Source organism: Brienomyrus brachyistius, chromosome 2 (assembly GCF_023856365.1).
Source record: "Brienomyrus brachyistius isolate T26 chromosome 2, BBRACH_0.4, whole genome shotgun sequence".
Taxonomy (NCBI): domain Eukaryota; kingdom Metazoa; phylum Chordata; class Actinopteri; order Osteoglossiformes; family Mormyridae; genus Brienomyrus; species Brienomyrus brachyistius.
Window position 1 is genome coordinate 15,914,620 of NC_064534.1, and position 22,745 is coordinate 15,937,364.

The 22,745-nt window shown below is 42.6% G+C and overlaps 2 protein-coding genes across 3 annotated transcripts; one reads left to right on the plus strand and one right to left on the minus strand.

Moving 5' to 3' along the window:
• The first annotated feature begins 209 nt into the window (after window positions 1-209).
• Window positions 210-16,851, plus strand: htra4 (HtrA serine peptidase 4). 2 transcript variants are annotated; one of them, XM_048990676.1, is made up of 9 exons: window positions 210-1,851; window positions 9,229-9,328; window positions 10,607-10,811; window positions 12,122-12,316; window positions 12,463-12,495; window positions 13,338-13,452; window positions 13,548-13,605; window positions 13,782-13,877; window positions 15,311-15,556. In XM_048990676.1, exons 1-9 carry the CDS (start codon window positions 1,431-1,433, stop codon window positions 15,312-15,314), a joined length of 1,227 nt encoding a protein of 408 aa, XP_048846633.1. In that variant the 5' UTR covers window positions 210-1,430; the 3' UTR covers window positions 15,315-15,556. The 2 variants fall into 2 exon arrangements, with proteins under 2 accessions (XP_048846633.1, XP_048846623.1); XM_048990666.1 differs by having other exon boundaries at window positions 216-1,851; window positions 15,414-16,851.
• On the minus strand, window positions 16,256-22,176 carry tm2d2 (TM2 domain containing 2). The gene is made up of 4 exons (XM_048991106.1): window positions 21,618-22,176; window positions 21,349-21,436; window positions 19,444-19,559; window positions 16,256-17,732 (listed from the first exon to the last, which is right to left on the minus strand). The coding sequence occupies exons 1-4, from the start codon at window positions 21,857-21,859 to the stop codon at window positions 17,519-17,521; spliced, it is 660 nt and encodes a 219-aa protein (XP_048847063.1). The 5' UTR covers window positions 21,860-22,176; the 3' UTR covers window positions 16,256-17,518.
• Window positions 22,177-22,745: the final 569 nt, after the last annotated feature.

A 22,745-nucleotide genomic window follows, 5' to 3' on the forward strand; every position in this document is an offset into this window, starting at 1 on the left:
CCTCTCCTGCAGTTGGGCGAGAGACAGTGGAAATGGCCAGAGCCCAGGAAAACGCAAGCGAGGATTTGGGCAAAACCCAGAGCAGGGAGACTGAAGCATTGAATTGCAGCTGGCTGCATTGCAGCAACAGTGCCACCTGCAGGGCCTGGGGTTTAGCCTCATTAGCGCACGGTGTGTGGGAGGATTTCTGGCGCTGGAGTTCGCCACAGAGTCTGCTTAGCCCTAAGCTGCCAAGTCAAAGACAAGACAAGCTGGCACACGGGACTGAACTGTCCTCAGCCTCACCGCAGCCTTCAGAATCGAAAGGAAGAATCTTTTACCGTGTAATAATACATGTAGCTGTTTGCAGAAGACAAGGGGACAATATAATTATAAAAGGCATTTAAATAATACTGAGGTTGACACAGCCACATGTTAGTCATCGGACATAAAGATATGAAGCGCGAGTTCATCGGGGTTGCCAGGTTTGGCCAGCCGGCTGACGTGAGATTTTCAATTCGAGACAATGCACATGCATTTCCATGTATGTAACTGTTATCGCCTTGTCATTAATCCATAGGCTTGAATACTCCCTATGCGCATTTGATGTAGGCAATCTTTAGTTTATAGCGGGATAATATAGATTTACCATAAGATTTCTTGCATGAGTCTGAAAGCGTGAGTGTCACGCTAGGTGCGTCAGTTTGCAGCCTTGGTTCAACCCTGGTTGCCTGGCTAGCAGCCATTCTTATCTCTACTTCTGTTAATTGTTTGAATTAAATTTTGAGGAGGTTAAACCACATCAAGTGAAATGCAAAATTCCATCAACTAGGCAAGTAGCCTATATTGTGGTAATTGTGATTAAGTAAAAAATGCACCATATTAACTTGGACACAAATTGCTCAAATAATCACATTTTGTCGGATTACCGTGTTGAAAATATCACTCAGGGAAAACTTTTGGCCACTTAAATAATTGTGTGCGTGTGTTTAATAGATGTTGTATAAATGGATTGCTAAGCGTATCCATTAGAGTTCATCGGAGAGAAGTTTGATTAATTGCGCTGTACACTGCGCTGAATGGGCCCTCCTCCTTAAGCGGTCAGCGTGGGGAATTAAATAATGCATTCCTGAGAAAATCTCCTAGAGACATTACAACTCAGAGGCTTTGGGACGAGATTAGAATAAGGCAGTAACTACAGTAACAGCATTCAATTTCACATTTTGAGTAAATTGTTAATACTTAATTAATGCACTGGTTTTCCCCTTGTTACATTACACGAGCCAGGCTTATGTTACTAGTGAGTTATATAAAATAGATTTTTAAATTCAGTTTGCTACGATGATCTTTGTTAACGAAGGATAATTGCGCAAAACTGATATTTAGGGGATCTCCGAGATAGTCCATTATCTCCCGTCGCTTTTATTTTACTTTCTCTTGATAGTGTGGAAATGCTGAAGTTTGCGGCTTGTATTTTCTTCCTCTCCGTGGTTGACTCGAGGTTAATCCGAAAAAGGCAAACGCACTGCCCAGAGGTCTGCGACTCCTCTACCTGTCCTCCCAGCCCGGAGTCGTGCTATTACGGCGTGGTGAAGGACCGCTGCGGCTGCTGCCAGGTCTGCGCGTCCGGAGAGGGCGACGTCTGTGGCGATCGCGGAGCCGGGGTGTGCGGCGTGGGCATGGTCTGCAGGTACTCTAAGAGCAGCAGGCGAAAGCACCGGGGATCCTGCGTGTGCAGTTCCGAGGAACCCGTGTGCGGGAGCGACTGGAGGACATACCCCAGTGTCTGCCGCCTGAGAGCCGAAAACAGGAGAGCTGACCTGAAGGGGACCCCCCGGGTGATCCTGATCCAGCGGGGGAGCTGCGACTCAGGTGAGCCGCTCCCCAGTTGCGTTGCAGTCTCCTCATACTAATGTAAAAGCAAAAACCGTACAATGTGTTCAATTTGATTCGCGCTAAAATACTTTTTTTTTTTTTTAGAGTTTATACTCTTAATCACTTTATGCAACTGCATTAAAAACTGGAACATATCTATTTAAATGGAGAAAAGTTTGGTCTTTCTTACTGCCTGTTTCTGAAAACTTAGTGGCTTCAGATTTTGTAGCCTTTATAATAAGTATAGGAACAACAGCAACGCTCGGTCAGTAGTTTCTTTGCGAACAAGTTAAAAACAAGCCAAATTACAAACGTTTACATTACTTCCTACACTCCTGATAGATGGACAGAGGTGGGTCATCTAGATTTAACTATACGATAAGTTGATTAAAACTGATATTTTGTGCTAAATATAGTTCCAATTCGGTAGGAACGCATTTCAAGTTTTTTCATCTTTAAGTGGCAAAATTAGCCATATTTTTGCGTATGTCCGGTGCATATGTCTAGCATAAATAAGAAGTTAATGTACTACCTTGAATAATTCTTAACCAAAATAGGTTTATACATGTTATAAACCCAGTGACTGATCCTTATAGGTATTGTTAAAATGTTTTTATATGGTGAGATTGTTTTTTTTTCCTGTTAAAATTTTCATGTACTTTTCCCTAATGTGCGGGTCACAGCGTTTTAAGTGTCATTTCCTGACACGTCAGTATCACCTGGGCGCTGTTACCAAAGTACCAAGATTTATGGGAAACCTGGTTTAGGCTGTAGGCTTTTTGGGACCCTATGCTGGATAAACAGTGCGAAGATGGATGGGTATGTGCTGAAGTTATGTGTAAGTTCACAGACATGAAGCTCACATAACAAATAGCTGAGGATCAGTAAAAAAAGAAAAAAAAATCCTCCATAGAAGGTGGCGGCATTTCAGAACGATATGTTTTACAATGTGTGCTTGTTCAATAATAGGGTCAGTGGCAGAGAAAAAAAACTTGTAATCTTTATTGTTAAATATTATGACGTTAAACACCATGCTAATTAATAAAATGTCAAAGCAGACGGCTAAATGTTTCTGTTCTGAAAGGGAAGGGAGGGGTAAATACCTCATACCAACAGTGTAGCCTTAGCCTGTGTGTGCTGATTAAATCTTAAAGCAGGGATTCCTGGAGACAAAAATGTGGTATTTGGAAGTGGCAGGATGCTCACCTATTTGTATTACCTGGCAAATTGAAACTGAAAGTGGGTAGAGATCCTCTGTATGTGATGATAATATTCCAGTGTTTCAATAAGTGAGCAGTGACTAGGCCTTCACTGCGTCTACGCTTTGCTGCTGCAGGAGCCCAGCTGCGGGTCTGCGCTTGCACTCCCTGTTTGCTGCAGGCAGCTGGGATTTGCAGAAAAATACCACTGCTTGAGGTGTAAATCTTTCAGTAACCTAATTTATTTCCCTTTGGGACACTACTGTCCAAAATGCCATGTGCCGTAACACTTTTGACTTTTATAGCAGTTTATTATCATCTATATAATGGGATTCTAAAGACAGTAATTCTTAGTTTAAAAAAATCTGCTAGAAGACACAGTCTGTTAACACCTACCAGAACCTCTTCCATAATATTTTTTGTTATAGTGTATTTCAAGATGTAAGTATATAATGCATCCATCTTCCAATGACCTGTCGTGGAAAATGGGGGTCCTGAAACCTGCCCCATGGGGCACGAGGCAGGGAAACACTCTGAGCTAGAAGCCATTCCGTCACAGGCACACAAAATGGGCAATTTGCCGTTAGTAGTTATCCTAACTGAATGTCCTTGGACTGTAGGAAACCTAATCAACATTGGGAGGACATGCAAACTCTGCACACACAAGGTGCCGGTGGGATTTGAACCACCAACTCACGAGGAGTGAGATATCAGTGCTAGAGACTACGGCACCCAGTAACAAAATCCAACAAAAAGTCACTTAGGAATTAAATCAGTATTTCCATTTCTTTTTCAGATAAACTGGAAGCACAGATTTCAAAAATCCTTTGGCTCATGCATACTGTAGAGTTGTCCTGCAGTCACTTCCCGCAATAAGACTCATAAAAAAGCTACCAGCATTACATTTGACATTCAGTCAATTTTGGTTTGCTGAAATAATTTATGATAGATATGCATCACCTAACATCTGGCGTTTTCCAGGTAAAAACGTTCTAGATGATTTCCTCTGCATGTTGGTGGTTTGTGCTCACAGAGTCTTGGAGCCCCCACACACGGGGGCAGCGAGGCAATCAAGTCCTCAAGTAACGTAACGCTATTCCTTTCTGCTTGAAATGAAACTGCATCGCGTACACCAGAGACACATACACGCAATGTTTGCTTCTCTTGTGTTTCTCAGGTTATTTGTTTGTGGCCCTTGACTTCCAACAAATACGGCTCAGCGAAATTAATGTCTTTTGGCTTTCCTTTCGTTTGCAACTGTGTGAGTGAATATGAACTGGCACCTGAAGCAGGGCTGCTCGACTCATTCCAAGTGGGAGCCACATGTTTTTTTTTTCTCATGTCTAAGAAAGACATAACTTGTGTTGGAGACCAGAGAGCGGGAAAGTGCATGGCAGCCAGCACGAGCCTGAGAACACTGACGGTTTGGGTCGCTAACTGTGACTGCCTGGTAACACCGGTATGGTGAAAAAGACCAGAATAACTGATGTGTTTTACAAGCCTGATAACCTAAGTTATCATCCATACTTATTTTTCTTTTAATTAGCTGGTAAGAACCAAACAAATGACCAGTAAAAAACGCAGCTGGAGGGCCAGGTCCAGCCCTGGGACAGCTGACTGACCAGGTCTAACATATGGCTTATATTGATTTGTCAGATCCCACAAACCTATTTGGTTATAGCAGTGTTTCCCAGCCTGGTCCTTCCCCACAGACAGTCCACATTTTTGCTCCCTCCCAGCTCCCATGGACTGTCTGTGGGTCCCCGAGGACCGGATTGGAAAGCACTGGGTTAATAAGTGACTATTATACTTCCTTGTACTACCCCCCCCCCCCCTTATAGATGGAGATTGATGGATGCTTAGAGAGTTTTGAACACTAAACATAAATCCATTTCTTACTTGACATCAGAAATGGTAAGAGGTTCAACACAGGAGATTTTATCAGTTTTTACAGAAGTCATGTAAATATTTTGTTTTTTTTACAAAGCATTTATTTGCATAAAATGGAAAAATAATGCTAATGTATTATCCCAAATGCCTCTGTCTATTTCAGTTCTATTAAGTTTTTAATTCTGGAACAATAAAATAGAGGATGAAGGCCTTGATCTATATCAGCGCAGACTAGTAGGATGTTTTTATACTTTATTTAAGCTCCGTTATTTACATGAAATTCCCTAGAAAGACTAAAAGGTTCAAAACTCCCTGAACATGAGCAGAGTGAATTGCAACTTGCATAATTACAGAGATTATAGCAGTTGACATTCAGTCATGAGAGACCCCAGCCTTTTCATTCACCGAAAAGTTAGTGATGCGTATGCAACAAGGAATGTTGGAATGACTGCTGCACCGCTGACGGGGTACAACTCCCAATAAAACATATTCCTGGCAGCAGGGTCTGTGGGGCTTTTAACAAGTAACTACCTGTTAAATCGGTACAGCACCGTGGATGTGGGCGTTGGTAATGGGAAAAGAACCACCTTCCCATCTTGACGCGTGGAGCGATGCTCCTCGTAGCTTCCAGTAATGCAGGTCTTTGCATAACTTAATAGCCGCATTGTGGCTGAACATCATCACATTCACAATTTTGAATTGAAGTGAAACTGAAGTTCGTAAGTGCTTGGCAGCACATTCTGGCAGAAAAAGCAATTAAAGAATCTACAGTAAGTACAATACAGTATTGCAGTGCTCTAAGACGTCATCCCACAGGGCCATGTTTTTAAGTATACATCGTTAACCTGCTTCTCCTGAACCTCAGTAACATTATGAAGCAGTTGCATTACATGTGAAGTCTGAACAACGAAAATTACAAGGATAACAGGAACGGCTGTGATTTGTCTTTTGACCTTTTGCTTCACAAAGTTTGTGGACAGAGCTACACAGATTGTGTTGCTTGTTGGCTGAGTCACATGTACGGTATTCATCACTCCCAGCCGACTGCAAGCCCCCAGAGATCTCAAATAAACCATCTGCCAATAAAGTCCATATGTTTTAACATTAACCTGTGCGACCCATTATCATGTGATTTCTAGTAGGTAGTAAAAGAGAGGAGAAAAAAAAAGCCATTTAGAGAAAATTAAGGGAGTCGGCTTTGACAAATAGCCCCTTTACAGCTCCACGGTTTCCAGTTCAATGAGAAGCATCAGTCATTCCTCAGTATTAATTTCACCACCATTGACTGACAGCCCACATGGCCATTTGTGTCCAGTCATACAAAGGGTCAGGAAGTCTTAAAAAAATGTATTACATATAAAAGAAGTACAATTTCAACAGCGGGGGTATGAAATATAGAGTTACAAATATGCTCTTCTTGTTTAATGTGACAGCCTAACTCTAATATGGTTTTATCCACAACTGTGTTGCACATCCAGAAATTGTTTAGCAATAAATTCATTTCTGTGTTATATCTGCTGTAGTAGTATTGAACATTTCTCTCTTGTCAAAGCTTGCCTATTACTGAAAGCAGCTCTGCTTAAGATTATAGTGTTTAGTGCCATTGCAATAAGAAATTATATTCAAACAATCTTAGAGCTATTGCTAGTTCTAGACAATATATCTGTGTGTGTATTTATATATATATATATATATATATATATATATATATATATATATAAATAAATATTTCTAACTCTCAGCAAAGAGTTAAAAGATCTGTTGATAGTCATACTGACATCATAACAGCAGCACCTTCCCCTATAGTTTGAATGTCCAAGTATATATATCACGGACATCAAAAAATTATTTTAACCATCTTGGCATTTGCATGTCATTAAAGGAGAAAATCAGGCTACACCTGTAGTATATAGTCAGAGCAGAAACACAGTGTAGGCTATGAATATATTATGTAAATAAGTTAATACAACATTACAGTATGTGAAACACAGTAGTTTTCAGGTCTGCTCTCGCTCACACAAAAATTACAAAAAAAGTATACAGAGATTGATGTATATGATTCATAATAATAATAATTGTAACAATACTTATTACAATTGAGCACATGCTTCTAAACCTTTCTTTTAAATTAAATATAATTGAAATTTATAATGAATTGAAATCAAACATTCTGTTACTGATGACCATTATCAATGGGAAAGCCAATGTAGAAAGATAGGGCCTGCAGTAGTAATGCGGGTGGTGTGGACAAATGCATGGATCCATAGTGCAGCAGTAATGCAGGTGGTGTGGACAAATGCACAGATCCACGGTGCAGCAGTAATGCAGGTGGTGTGAACAAATGCATGGATCCATAGTGCAGCAGTAATGCAGGTGGTGTGGACAAATGCACAGATCCACGGTGCAGCAGTAATGCAGGTGGTGTGAACAAATGCATGGATCCATAGTGCAGCAGTAATGCAGGCAGTGTGGACAAATGCACAGATCCACGGTGCAGCAGTAATTCAGGCGGTGTGGACAAATGCATGGATCCATAGTGCAGCAGTAATGCAGGCAGTGTGGACAAATGCACGGATCCACGCCGCAGCAGTAATGCAGACGGTGTGGACAAATGCATGGATCTACGCCGCAGCAGACATTCAGGCAGTGTGGACACACGCACAGATGCGCACCACAGCAGCGACGCGGCCGGTGTGGACAAACGCGCGGATCCACACCACAGCAGTAAAACGAACGGTGTGGCCAAATGCACAGATCCGCACCACCCACAGCAGTTCAGCAATACCACCACTACACACACACACCACGTAGCCTGTGTGTTCTGGGCCTTATTGCCTGCACCATTCAGTGAAGAAATAGGAAATGAGTAATAATGAATGCAGTAAATTTGAAGTCCATTACTGAACACAAGCATGCGTCTGAAATCATAACACACACGCCATCCCACAGCGCATCCTAGCGACCGCATGTGCGTATCACCTCAAACCCTTTAACACAGTGCTAATCTAGGACCTTAAACGGTGGTAGAGCGTTACAAACACATCCATCATGCCTTGACAGAGAAGCCTAGAGGGACACTAATCATGGGTATTCATGGTGAGATCTCCCTCACGTCAGTCTCAGGGGCAATGACAAGAAACAACACCTCTCGATGTGTCGGGCCTTTACGAGATATCCGTACAACAGCACTGGTATTCCGATGGAGTGACGGCTGCATCACAGCAACACTCAGTGCGAATCGGTACACGTTCGAAGCGAGTGAAAATATTTTTATTATATTGCAGGTTTAAGGTTGTTTATTCCAGTCTCTTCCAGGCCTTTTCTCTGAGATGTTTACACACAAAATCCGCCCGTTTCAAGTCGCTGCATGAAAACGCTACAACCGATTAAAAGGACAAAGCATGTTCAAGTGTCACTGAAAATCCAAAAAGTGCAGTGAGGAAATAATGCCGCCCTGCCCCTCAACGCCCGTAGACAAGAAACTCAAGTATGAATTGTAGAATGCATATATGACCCCCTCCAAGAAGAGAACATAAATCCACAGTGTGTGGACTGTCTGTGATGTTCACTCCACCTGCTTCTGCCATCTACCCTGGGGAGAGGCTGCGCTTTGGGGCCCCGGAGACAAGCTGGCATGGTCCTAAAGAGAAGCACCTGCAATGAATTTGACCAGGAAAAACAAATCTGACAAGCTAATCTCCAGCTTCCAAAGAGATGAGGCAAAGAGACACACAGCTTTTACATTCCTAGCCCCAAGTTCTGCTGCATATCATGAAAGAACTTTGTCAGATTCTTTGTCAGATTTTTTTAGTTATGCCTGAAATTAAAAAGAGCCTCAGATAATCAAGATCCCAAATACTTAAATCTGTATGAACATGAAGAGCCTTTGGTGATTCATAGATCTGTCTTTTGGCGTTTATGAGTTCTGGCCTAACACGCATGATTGCATGTTCTGGCTCTTGCCTGTAGTGTGTGATTGTGTCTGAATGCGTGACAGGCGTCTTGTTCAGGATGCCTTCTACCTCATGTCTTGTGCTGGAATGGACTCTAGGGTCGCCAGGACTTTGTACTAGATTAGGACTCTTTGCTGTGTTTCCCAATCCAGTCCTCAGAGCCCCATAGACGGTCCATGTTTTTGCTCCCCCCGAGCTCCCTGCTAGGCAGTCCACATTTTTGATCTGAGAGGGAGCAAAAACATGGACTGTCTGTCGGGCCCCGAGGACCACATCGGGAAACAGAATAGAAGATGGATGGATCGGCTCACCAGCACTCCCTGTGTTCTCAGGACCACACAATCCTGGAAGTATGCGCTATAAGTTCAACTTCATCGCCGACGTGGTGGACAAGATCGCCCCAGCGGTGGTCCATTTGGAGCTGTTCCTTAGGTGAGGCGGCCACATTACACACTTGTTACCTCATCCTGATGAATATCATTATTAATGGTTTGTAATGGAGACGGAGCCGCATTTATAAATGAATAAACGCGCAACATTTTAGCAGCTCTCTGCGGTGATCCTGGTCAGCTGCGGCTCTCAGTTTTTGTCCTCTCTCTGCTTTTCTAACGTTTCCTTACTTTCGGCAGTACATGTTGTCAGATGTTATGTCAGTTCTGAGTTTTATATAAAAGGCAGCCTTAGTGAAGAAACGGTATTTTGATACTTTAAGACTGGGGGTGTGTGTTGTGTGAGGGCCTTCCTTCACTCCACTCCTGTCTCATTACCGTCACGTTAAGCCTCATATGAAATTCGCTTCTCTTTTTTCCCCTCTCATCCTCCTGAACGCTTCACCCTGATGCCCAACCTGCATCCTCATCATTCTTCTTGCCTTCTTTTTTCCCCTCATGTGTTTCTTTCGGTTAAACCCACCTCGATTACCTTAGTGCTTCCTCACATCACCATCCTCTATGTAAAAAAAACAACTGAGAAAAAAAAACGCTTTCAATAGTTATTGAGCAGTTTGACCCTGCACCGGGGAGAAATTTTGCCGAGTGCCATTTTGTAGGTTTACGGACATCTCGGTGGGATGTTCAGTGTGATATGTTGTTTTTTAACCCATTCTGTTGTAGATTGGCGATCATGATCTGGTTGTTTAGCCCAGCTTGTGTAGAGCAGAGGGAATTCCTGGTTTCCTCTGTGATTAGTCGTCTAGGTTCAGATGTGACAAAGCACCCCCAATACATTAGCACTATCACTACTGCATCCAAAGATTAGCACTAGGCTCACACCATACAATGTACTTATATTTGCCATGTGCTATTTCGAAATGTTTTTAGTAACCAAGTCTTGGCTCCCATTTTTTACTATACAGATTCCTGGATGTCATACACTTTGAGAGATTTTAGCAAGGTGACCAATCTTGGGGAAAAAAAATCTCTGCTATTTAAAATATTCTTGATTTTCGGCTTTTTGACACTTTCTAGATTGACAGTCATCAACAAATAACTGTTTCTAAACTTCTTCTGAAATTGCATTTGATCAAGGCCCTGACGGTCAGGGACTCAGAGGATTACATTTGTGCCGGGTTAGAGTCGGCCCCAAAAACGGGCCTGATTGCAATGTGTTAGAAATTGGTGAAAATCATTACTTTTTCCGGGAACTGCCTATTGGAGTATGATTGTTGACACAACAGACATGCCTAAAGAGTATTTTTATTTTCACTTCCAGGATGCCATTCTCCAAGCAGGAGATTCCAGTATCCAGCGGCTCTGGGTTCATTGTGTCCGAAGACGGCTGGATCGTCACCAATGCCCACGTCCTCTCCAATAAACAGCGCATCAGAGTGGGACTGAAAAGCGGCACTCAGTATGATGCCAGTGTCAAGGACGTGGACCAGAAGTTAGACATAGCGCTCATTAAAATCGAGTCAGATGTAAGACCCCCGGGGCGGCTTGGCTGCCATTTCATGCCTTCAGGCTCGTTGGTCTTTTTGTTTAACATCAGCTGACTTCCACTGGCTTACTATCAATAACTTCCATCAGGCAACCCAAAAAGAGTATTATTCTCAACCAAAAAGCCCAGCGGATGTTCCAGTAGCAGGCCAGTGACTAGAATTAAATTGCCCTGCCTGACACGTTCATTTCCAAGACTGATTTTCTCTGGAGTGATTATTTCTTCTGGAAGAAACAGCATAAAGAGTGTCACGGAGCTCGTTTAAGAACTTCTGGGCTTTTCCTAGTCAACAAACATGCAGATTATTTAACATTAGATAACCAGCTATTAATAGTCAAGTTTTTTATTTCTACGAATCTCTATTTTTCTATTTTTTTTCTTACCGCAAATCCAAATTTTGGAAAATAAAAAAATTCCTCTTCTAACTACATAATTTGGTCGAAGCCTAACCCAGGCTGCACAGAGCACAAGGCTGGCGTACACCCTGGACAGGATGTGAATCCATTGCAGGGCACATATGCACATACAATGGGCAATGTAGAGACATCAGACTGACTGCATCTGTTTGGACTGTTTGAGGAAAGTAGAGTACCTAAAGGAAACACATCACATCTGAACGTCCAAATTCCACACACGGAAATTGGGATTTGAACCCCCAGCCCTGGAAGTATGAATTTAATCAAATTAATTTCACTGATTCATTCATTTCAGTTAACAGTGTGAAATTTGACTAATATGTGGATGAAGTGTAATAAAATGTAATTGTGTATAAGATAAAAGGTGCATCGTTTTAATGGTATACAGTAGCAGAGCAGAGATATTGTGTTTTTAGCAGGTCATGAGAGCTGTTAATCCCTACAGCTGCAGTGCAGAGCCACCTTAGGTCAGCTGGAGTGTGAAACAGTGGTGCAGTGAATATTTCACACCTCCAGTGCAAACAATTCACACTTTAGGCATTGGGCTACAATAGACAGCAACAGTCAAGATAACAGCCTTAAAGTGACATTCGAACTTAACTGGGGGATATTTATATGTGCTGACAGATGACAAGACAAAAGTGGTGGCGAATCTTTAAGGGCTTCACAGATCGCGTGCTGCTGGAGGTAACACTGGCATTACGAAAGCGATCGTCAAGATCTCACATGCCCCAATAATACTCAAACCCCGCAGGTTGGAGCTTCTGCAAAACGGCGCGGGTAGAGGCACGTGCTTGATGTAGAAAGTAGTGAGTCACCTTGAGACAAGGCCGCCAGGTTAGCTAAACTTCATTCTGATCGCGTTGCATTTCAGAATCCCCTGCCAGTGCTGCTACTGGGCCGATCATCAGATCTGCGGCCCGGAGAATTCGTGGTTGCAGTGGGCAGCCCCTTCTCCCTGCAGAACACCGTCACGACGGGAATCATCAGCACCACACAGCGCGGAGGTCATGAGCTGGGCCTCAAGGATTCTGACATGGAATACATCCAGACTGATGCCATCATTAACGTAAATATTTATAGCCTGCCATACCTCTTTGCTGTCCTGCTTTAGTTATAATGATTAGCACCTTTGTCACTTTGCAGCTTTGAAATATTATAAATATGTATTTTTAAATATTTATTGCAATCTTCATATTTCCTCTTTTTTTACAGTATGGAAACTCAGGAGGTCCACTGGTTAACTTGGTAAGTTAAGCATTATATCTCAAGTAGCAAAATTAATACTACCTCAATCCGAAAAAAACGATAAATTTTAGCTAACAGCTCAAGGTCTCCATTACACTCTCGCATGCATTTACTTTTCATGATCGTATGTCAGCTTTCTGGCATCATACAAACCTAAATAAGCCAAATCAGTCTGACCACACTTAACTCCAATTACATATTTTAGTGAAACTGAGAGCATAACAAACCAGCAAACAGAAGAAGTACAGATGCAAGCTTCAAATGAACAGCCCATGCAAAATCTGGAGGATAATTCGGCGTCTCCCTCTTTTCGATGATAAACAAAAAAAAAATAGCCGAATTCACATCGATGTGTTTTTCTGCTGCGAATTATTAACAGGAGGGCAACCAATTGCTGAGACCTAAGTGTGCCAAGAAGACATTTAGCCGAGCTTCCCATTGTTACATATTTGCACAGGGAGAGCTGTTTAGGGACTGTGCTGTTTACCGAGACGCCAGTGCACTTTGGTGCCAGATGCTGCTGCTGCTGTTCCCTCAGGTTCAAGCTCTTACCCTGAGGCATCCCTCCAACTGAAACGTTTTTTTTTTTTTTCTGATCATCAAATGCAAGCTGTTCATTTAGTTTATGTTTTACTTGGACACACTTTAGTTTATTCAGCTTGAGCTTACATTTATTCCGCAGTAACGGGTGGGTCTAAATTAATATTAAAAACAGAGACTCGCGCTGCATCACAGGTATCTGACAATGAGATCTCTGGGCTGAATCCAAGCAAGCTGTTGAGCAGGGCCTTTGTTGTGTTCCTTCTGTGCACTGAAGCATTCGCCTTCTGAATTGTTTCAAGGATGGCGAAGTCATCGGCATTAACACGCTGAAGGTCACGGCAGGAATATCATTCGCGATTCCTTCGGACAGAATACGGCAGTTCCTCGCAGAATCATACGACCGGCAAATGAAAGGTTTGTGGGATCTCTGCCATATTGTCCTTTTTTCGAGCGAGACGGCGTTGGTTCAGTAAGAGTTTTCATCCTAACGAAGTCATGCGTGCATCTAGGAAAAACACTCCCAAAGAAGAAGTACATGGGAGTGAGAATGCTTCAGCTCTCAGCTGGGTAAGTCTCTTCCAAAAGGGGAGCATCCACACATCCTCCTCAATCTGATCATGCACCTAGATAAAAGGTAATCATTGAACAGTTACCAGCGGGATTGGAGTGACCTTTCATCTTTTGAAGTGATGATGGAGTGTAAAACGTATAGTAACGTGGTAAGGGTGGCTCTCTCACCTCAGTTTGATCAGAGATCTGAAGGACCGCGACAGAGACTTTCCCGATGTCAGCTCAGGTGTGTACGTCTATGAGGTGATCCCCGGAACAGCTGCAGCCAGGTAACACACACTTTTGCAACCACATGTATCCTGAACCTCGTGCCTGACTCAGGAGAGCAAATTCTTATCTTAGAGGCAATGCTTGGCCAGCAAATTTATTACCCATTACCTAATTATATTCATTAAATGCATGTTAATATTAGGAAGGATGGGATTTTAGGTGGGAGGCAGAGTGGCTCAGTGAGCAGCACTGTTACCGCTGGCCTCAAGGGTTGGAGGTCTGCGTCTCTTCTCTGCACGGTAACTGTGCATCGAGCCCTGCAGGTTCAGTCCAGGTTCTTTGGTTTCCTCCCACAGTCCAATGAGATTAGGGTGGCGTCTCTCTAAATTGACAGTGATGTGTGTGGAAGCTTGTGCTCTGCATGAATCTTGTACTCTCTGTTGCCTGAGTGATTAGAAGATCAGTAGATGGATGTTGTGTATGTGTGTGTGTGTATATATATATATATATATATATACACACATACACCATGATGTGGATTTGTGGTAATAATAGAATTTGCACATATCATGAGTGTGTGTGCTGTGATAAACTGGTTTCACCTCCAGAATTTTGCACCTGCTTTATACCTTACACTTTGAGGAACAGGCTCCCTGAACAGGATAAGGGGTTTGAGGATGGCTGTATATTTTTATAGGTGTCAGTAAATTTGCATTTGTCTTTTTTATCTTCCGAATTTTTTGCCGATTAAAATAACTGTGCATAACCCTCAACATTTTCTTTCTGCAAAAAAACGCGGCTCATTTTTCGAAAGCTTTATCCAAAAAGCAAATCTAGCACGATGTGCCAGCAGTTGGCCTAAGTTAAAAGCCTCGGGAAATACGGCCGGAAGCCCACCAGGCCTCTCCGCTGCAGGACTCCTTCGGGCTCTTTGTTCACCCCAAAAGGATTTGCGATGCCGAGTTAACTAGGTTTGGAAGCGACTCATTTACAGGGACAGTACTCACAAACCCCCGGAGTTCTCAAGGCCGCTGATGAGTCTCTGCACCCCGACCCACACAGGCCTCATTTCCAATCATTTTCCTCCAGCTTCCACAAGGAGGAAGGACGCAGCGGCGTTCATGATGCCTCAGTGGTTTCACTGTAATTTCTTTTCACTTAATTCAGTGAGACTGGTGGCTCCCAAAGCCACTGAGTTACGAAGCCGTGAGCAACAGGCGAACTAATCCTATCATAATCCAGAGCTCTGAGAAACACTCAGAGATGACTGGCTAGATGTTTTTCCTATATCTCGCAAGTACACTTTCATAGCTGGGGTTCAATTTTATGTTTTGCTCCAAAGCTAAAACACCACAGAGACTCACGCTAAAAGTAACTTCCTCTCTTGACCCCTGCATCCCCCTACACTCTCTGGTTCTGTTCACATCTGGGTCTCCGATAAAGACTCAGTCTGGTCCAAAAGCATATTTCTGGGCACTGTTTCTTTCATCAGGTGAAGGGGAGAAGTCATCCACATGAAACGGAATGTGAGTGGGGAAGGAGGACCGTGTATCGCAGGAACGACTGAACTGCTGCCATCGTTCTGTGATCCACAGCTCCGGCATCAAGGACCGGGACGTGATCGTCAGCATCAACAGTGAGCTCATCCAAACCACAGAGGATGTCAGTCAGGCCGTCCAGTCCAGCGAAACGCTTTCTGTGGTGGTGCGGCGGTTGGACAAGGAAGTGACACTCACGGTGATCCCTGAGGAAATAGACTAGAAATGACTCTAACCAGGTATCCAATAGAATGTACCACCAATCTCTATCACACCTTCCACACTATAATGACAAAACCCTTGTAGGACCATTCATAGTGGGAGGCAAAACCAATCCTTCCTCAATGCTCATTATGAGATACAAACATTTTTCTAAGCATAAACACTCTCAAGAAGTTCTACTTTGGTCATTTTTGACCAGAACTTTATTCAAAATATAATTTCTATGTGCCTAAATGTCTTTTTGTCCTGATATACACACACAAAGCAGAATCACAAAAACTTTAAATAATTAAATGGTGGTGCCCAAAAACAATAAAAAAAAATATATAATTTAAATATTCTCAATGAGCAAGCACTTAGAGAATATGAGTAGCTGACATATAAAAAATGGATCATGGACCTTTAAGAGATCTTATGTTCTGTCATTAAACAAATACACCATATTGAGGCTGGGCAAATTCTACACCTCCCATATCATCAAATAAGTAAAGATAATTTAAAACACATGGGGTTTTGCCTCTAGGACCCTCACACAACTGTGTAACATTTCCAGCAAATCTAATGTTTTTAAAACACACACGTTCTAAAAGAAAGGTAGGACACAATGATCTAATCTCAGAACCCCCAGGAGCACACTTTAATAGAATCATCACAAAGCCCACACAGTGAACACTGAACTTTTACATATATTTGTTTATTCACACCAACAGTGTCACATGTGAATGTATAAGCCCAACGAGTGCAGCACATTTCAAACCAACGCTATAAAAAAGGGAGAGAGATCACTGCTTCGCATATCATGCTGCCTCACACACAGACGGATTCAGACAAAATGAAAGCATACATTTTCAAATCAAACCAGCAGGGTAGAGATATATTGCTCTAAAAAGCAATTCTGTGGAATACCAAAAAAAATAATTTACACAAATCCGGGGTGTCCGCGTTGTTTATAATCTGTATATAATTAATGCCAGGAGCATTTCATAGCACACGATTACTGTACAAAGATCTTACAAAGAGAAATTTGTTGTGCAGACTTTGGGACAGTATATATAGAACAATATTCCTTTAATCCTCTTACAGGTCACCAGTGATTAAAGGACAGAATTTAAGTACAGTGTCTACCAAGGAGGTTATTAAGATACCTTTTAGATCATTAAATCGAATTTTTAAATGATACAGACCAACAAATATCCAAGTACATTTACAGCCCAAAAAGCTGATTGTGAACACTACATTTCACTGCACATTAAATTTACAGAATATCCAAAGACATCAGCTTCCTTTCCTCATCTTTGTTTGGTGGTTTAAAAGATACTCGCTGCTGTCAAATATGGAACACACACTGATAAAATTATAAATAAGAAATTAAATGTACAAGTAAATTTCTCCATACAACTGGGATAAGGATGGAATCACCAACAGGTAAAGTATACACAGACATTTTGAATAGCAAAAACCATCTCGAAACCAGTGTGCACGTCAAAGCGTTCAGACGTCCTTGTGAGCCCTTTTACTTTGGTCAGTGTGGTTGGCACAAACATGACACGCGTTTTTCAGTTGTATGGTCTGCTTCTCTGCAAAGCCAGTCATCAAACAAGAGTGCGCTTCTGCATTCTGTTGGAGCGCCTAAGAGACAAACTTCTCTGTGTGGTTGTAAATTCAAAGCAGAATATCAGAATCTGCCCTCATTCAGTTCAGAGCATCAGTTCACGTTTTTCATCAATCGATGCATTTCTCACTTCTGACCCCACTGCTTATCAATCCAGGAACGTGACACATTACTGTCCACGTGTCTCCAGGGACATTCCAGAATGCACTGGAGCTTAACACACTTGACCCTCCAATGCTACATATCTAACAAAATGAAATGACTGATTTTAACTTAAGTGAACGGTGCCTGTAAACAACATTCCACCACTCGCCTTAAGGTCTCTCTCTCAGTAGAAGGTGCACCAGTTGCTGCCATCGCTGGGCATTAGTCCCCCAGTAATAAGTAGAATTAAATCCACAAACCACCAGATGCCCAGACCTCCCAGGGTGAGCAGTTTGCCCACAGCTGTGCCAGTGTGGCCGAGGCAGAAGCGGTCTACGCCGAAACACCCGAGGAAGAACGAGTACAACAGCGTGGTGATGAAGTAGTGTCCCGTGTACCTGAAACAGCAGAGGAACCCCATGAGAAATGAAAGCGACTCAAGAAGGAGAAGATCAATGCAGCACGAAGATGCACACTGACATATCACAGTTGGCAGCACAGGGCAGGTCAGCTGAGACGCAATCCTTAACAGATACACCAGTGATGCTTTGCTAACATAAACCTCAAAGGCAGCACTGGCCACTTCTTCCAGAAAGTTACCATCTAAAATATCTTTTCCAACCTGTGCTGAATGTGTATGGAAAGCGGGCAGAAAATTTAGCGCATAACATTTTCTCGGAATTGTTCAATATCAGTGCCTTCCATGTACACCTCAGACTGTCTGTAGATAATAGCGTTCCTAGGAACCCCCCCGATGAGGAGATGAGCAGAATGCTCACTGGGAGCCATATTAAAACAGCCGACTACAGACTGTGTCCTACATAGTAAGGGATGGAAACAGAACATTAGAGTGCCAGGCTTGAAATAATAAAAAATATTCCTTTTACTGCTTCCAACATAAAATCTGTTGTGAATCTTGACTATGAATAAGATGCTGTGTTGAAGCTTAATGAATGTTGCATTGAATTTCTACAACCTAAATATATATTTACAAATCACTTTCATTTAACACTTCTATAATCAGCAATCAACACCACAAACACATTTCAAATTCAAGACAGAAATATACACGTAAAGAACAGCAGCAATAACCCACAAATGGTTCACAAAATGATGGCACCTATAATCTACCACAGTGGAGCCAAATCCTGCTCCTGGAGATCCGCCTCCCTGCAGAGTTTAGCTGCAGCCCTAATTAACACACCTGATACAGATAATCAGGCCCTTCCGTAGCATCTCACTAGTAGAGCCAGTTACATGTGTGCTTAATTAGGGCTGTACTTAGCTCTGCAGGGTGGTAGTCGGGTAGGAGCCGGAATAAGCAGCCCTGATCTACCACTTAATAAACCTTCCAAAACAAAAAGGACTTACGCCACTGGCCCTATGAAAGACACTGACAGCAATCATACACCAATTTCCAAACGCTGTAAAAAATGCAACTCTCAATAGATGTTGATTGTGTGCTTACTGAGCATTCCTCTGACATTACAGCAGCTGCAAGCTGAAACCTATATTACTGCTATATATAGTAAAAGCTCTCTGCATCTTACTAAACTTTTGCACCCCCCACTAGCCCAGAAAACCTCTGTTTCTTTAATAACTGAATTACATTGGTAAGATTCACAATTCACAGCCAGTTAGTTTCAGTTTTAATGTTCCATTATTTTTTAACTCCAGCTGCAATTATTCTAACAGTAGCCCACACCAGAAAGCTCAGTCTCTGTGCTTTTTAATGAGCCCCACTGAATGACACTTAAAATGAATCCTGGGAAAGTCCACAGGCACCAGGAGCAAAACCATAATTCATTTAGAAATATTGCCCCCTGGTGGTAAAAAAAATATTTTACAGAAATTACTTGGCTGAAATTGGCTAGGCTAGACCTCTTTGTAGGTCAAGATTTTAGTTCATCCCATAGATAAATTTACAGATATTTAATGAAATGTAAATGAATGGGATAAAAATGATTACTAATGACACACTGAAGACAACATGACTGCTGGGATCCCCCCCGAGAATCCTCAGACTCAGTAGCTACTATTTAACTAGCTGGCATCTTAGCATGAAACAACCAGGTTATTTGTATAAAAAAAGTGATATATTTGACTTACTTAATGCAAGGCTCGCTTCCTCTCAAAAACTCTCGAGATCCAGCGCACTCGATACCATCCAGAGCGTAGCAGATCACTCGTGTGTGGTTCACATCTTTATACGCCTGGCCTCCAAACTGCAATGAAAACAAACATCATAATAAATACAATTATTGTGGTGCACAGTGGGCCCTTATGCACTGATGATGTTGGGGGTACGGGTGGTGGTGAAATGTGTCAGTAAGGGGCATGTTTTAGTGTTGACAGTCATAATTAAAATCTACTTCCTGGATTTTGCCTGCAAGATGCAGGACAAAAATATGCAGCCCTTTTACAACAAATACGCTTTTAAAAGCACGTCAATGCAGATGAAATACACCATCACATCACTGCAAATTTGGTTATAAATCAAACATTTTTCTACTGCCTATCATCCCAAGAGGTCCACTTAGTATGCCATTACATTATATTAGCAGACATTTATGTCCAAAGCAACATGAAAGTGAGGACCAGACAGCAGAGTCAGACAGTCCCTGAAGCAAATGTGCTTCAGGATTTTGTTCAAGGGTCCGAAGATTAAATCACTCTACCAGAGAGTTCTAACCTGCTGAATCGCACACTGCCCCGAATCCCGAGTACTTCACCTGGCCCCCTTCCCCACAGATAGAGGACACCTGTCAGACTGCTGTTCATTGATTTCAGTTCAACATTCAACACCACCATCCCTCAGAAGCTGACTCTGCTGTCCGGACTTCAACACCTTCCTTTGCAACTGGATCCCGAACTTCCTGACAGAAAGACGCCAGACAGTCTGCATGGGTAGGGACCGTTTCCAGCAGCACAACACTGGGCACTGGCGCCCCCCAGTGCTTTGTGCTCAGCCTACTTCTGTTCACCCCGCTGACTCACGACTCTACCACAAGAGGTACAGCTCAAACAGTGTTGTCAAGTTTGCTGACAACACAACAGTGGTGGGTCTCATCCGCAACACTGATGAGTCAGTGCAGAGTGGAGGTGGAGCAGCTGGTTCCTACACCAGTCTGCCATCTGTCCCTTAGTGTGGAGAAAACAAAAGAAAGGACTGTTGACCCACTTATGTGCTTCAGGAAGACCCATGCTGTCCACAATCCACTGCACCTTGAGGGTTCTACGGCAGAGAGGGTTATGAGCAACAAATTGACTAATGTACACCGGGAAAATGGCCTCACCTGGCCCCTTGACACCACCGCATCAGCCAAGGGAGTGCAGCAGTCTCCCTGCTTCATCCTCACCACATTCTACAAGGGCACCTGGTAGAGGGCCCAGGCCAGCTGTATCAGTCTGGTACATCTTCCTCAAACCCTGCACCCGAAACACCGCCCCCCCCTTCCCATGGACTCTGTGCCCTCCTTTCATCTGTCAGAAGCTACCACAGCAACCAACCCAGGTTACCAAATCTTTGTAACAGCTTCTTCCCTGAAGGTGTCAGGACCCCCAATCCTTGCTGGCCCCCTCTCCACAACGCCTGTACCCTACTATTGTCTAAATGCATTGTGTCACAGATGTGCAACACACTTTGGGCTCAAAATGTATTTTTAAAAATGTATTTTGTGTTGCCACATTATGTGGGGTCTGTAGTCTTAAGTTGAACCCCCTGTTTCGTGAACTGTGCTGTGTGTTACTCTATATATCCATGGACATGTACCCCCGTTCTGACTGTATGTGGCACCAAGGACGTGAAGGGAACATCACCTCATACCACTGTGCACATCTGTATGTAAAAAAAAAAAGCTAAATAAATTTGAAATAAAATATGGAAGAAAATAGCCATAAAACGCGTTGTAATTATTTCTGAACCACACTACTAGTGTTCACTTCATAGTATTATATATAACGAGTGCTGTGGTTAAACGCATTCAAATGCCAGTTTTGGGTAAAATCACTTGCCTTCACACAACCGTGCCCCGTTCCCTGGAATGCCGTCGAGTTGCCCTGGTGGTCCACAGGCTCCTGACAGGTTACGAACTCATCTGGTCTGTTCACAAACAGTCGACACCACGCGTTTTTACATACACATAAACAATCTTAAAATCAAGAATACATTCATACTCGTCGATTCTATCTAATTGTGTGGTAGTGATCGTATCAAATTAGTTCAGTGATAATTAAATGTGGTTACGGGAAATTGTATAAACGGAGGGAGAAAAAAAACTTACAAGTAGCTACAAAGAACAACTGGCGATGGGGGATTATACACCAGGGAGTCGTTCCCTTGAACTACTGATACGGAAAACGTCCCGTTAAGCGGCTCATCCGAAACACTCGCCACCAACCGATTTTCAGGCGTGATGGACGCATTTTGAGACTGGATACCTTCCAAACATTGCAATAGCAATACCGTCAGAAGTAAGAGCACCTGTCCACACAGCAAAACGTAGCTCACCGAAACCCGAAACATACTTCCTTCAAATGAATGACTAAACCAGTAACGCTAGTAACATCCAACGACTATTCATGGTGTACAGCAAGCAGCTAATAAACACCAATGCGGGTCTATTATGTGCATATATTTTCTTTGGCTACCTAGATAAACGAAAATTCAGGCACCTATAACGATCGGAAAGCGCAGCAGCTAAATATTAGAATTTAGCAACATGAGTGACAAATTTGCCTAAGATAATTGTAAACCAAGCCAAAACATTATCCGAAACGGATTTTGCTCCAACGTCTTCCGTATTCCACCGTGAACCGGATATGACGACTGAACTGTCCGGCGTCACGTACCGGAAGCTCCCGAACTGTGTCGCCGCTGCACACCGTTCATTCTCATTTACGTTACCATTTGGTTCTGTGGTGCGGTGTAGTATTTAATCTTGCAATTTGTTTTATTGTCCTTTTCCCATCGCCCGGTGAAGATCGTTAGAGAACTTTGATTGTGTCTTTTAAAATGTTATGCTGTTAATAATATTATTATTTATTACGGGGTAGCTAGTAATGGTAGTAGCAGCTGCAGGGTGCGTTGGAGGTGCAGGTTCAAGAGGCCCAGCACTTTATAGGGGCAAAATGTACACATATCGTGATGCAAATAGTACATTTACTAGGCTAGTGTACTTTTATTAAAATTTTCGTTTGCATTAAGCATATATGGTCCTCATCTGTGACATTTTCACAATGGATATTAAAGCTATTAATTATCAATATTACAGTAAGATTTGGAAAGTATTGCCTAAGCATCACCAAAAGCACTTTGTATCAGTGTGTCAGTGTGACTACATCATAACCACTCTGAATCCAACCAGCATATTTCACACTTTACCATCCATCCATTTTCTGTAGCCACTCGT

What these genes read in the sequence shown, in the direction of transcription:
- htra4 (XM_048990666.1), top strand. Translation starts at nt 1,431, where the DNA reads ATGCTGAAGTTTGCGGCTTGTATTTTCTTCCTCTCCGTGGTTGACTCG. An exon ending in ATGCTTCAGCTCTCAGCTGG is followed by an intron (nt 13,606 to 13,781) that starts GTAAGTCTCTTC and finishes CTCTCACCTCAG; the next exon opens with TTTGATCAGAGATCTGAAGG. An exon ending in CCCGGAACAGCTGCAGCCAG is followed by an intron (nt 13,878 to 15,413) that starts GTAACACACACT and finishes TGTGATCCACAG; the next exon opens with CTCCGGCATCAAGGACCGGG.
- tm2d2 (XM_048991106.1), bottom strand. Translation starts at nt 21,859, where the DNA reads ATGTTTCGGGTTTCGGTGAGCTACGTTTTGCTGTGTGGACAGGTGCTC. An exon ending in GTTGTTCTTTGTAGCTACTT is followed by an intron (nt 21,437 to 21,617) that starts GTAAGTTTTTTT and finishes GTTTGTGAACAG; the next exon opens with ACCAGATGAGTTCGTAACCT. An exon ending in GGAAGCGAGCCTTGCATTAA is followed by an intron (nt 17,733 to 19,443) that starts GTAAGTCAAATA and finishes CTGCTGTTTCAG; the next exon opens with GTACACGGGACACTACTTCA.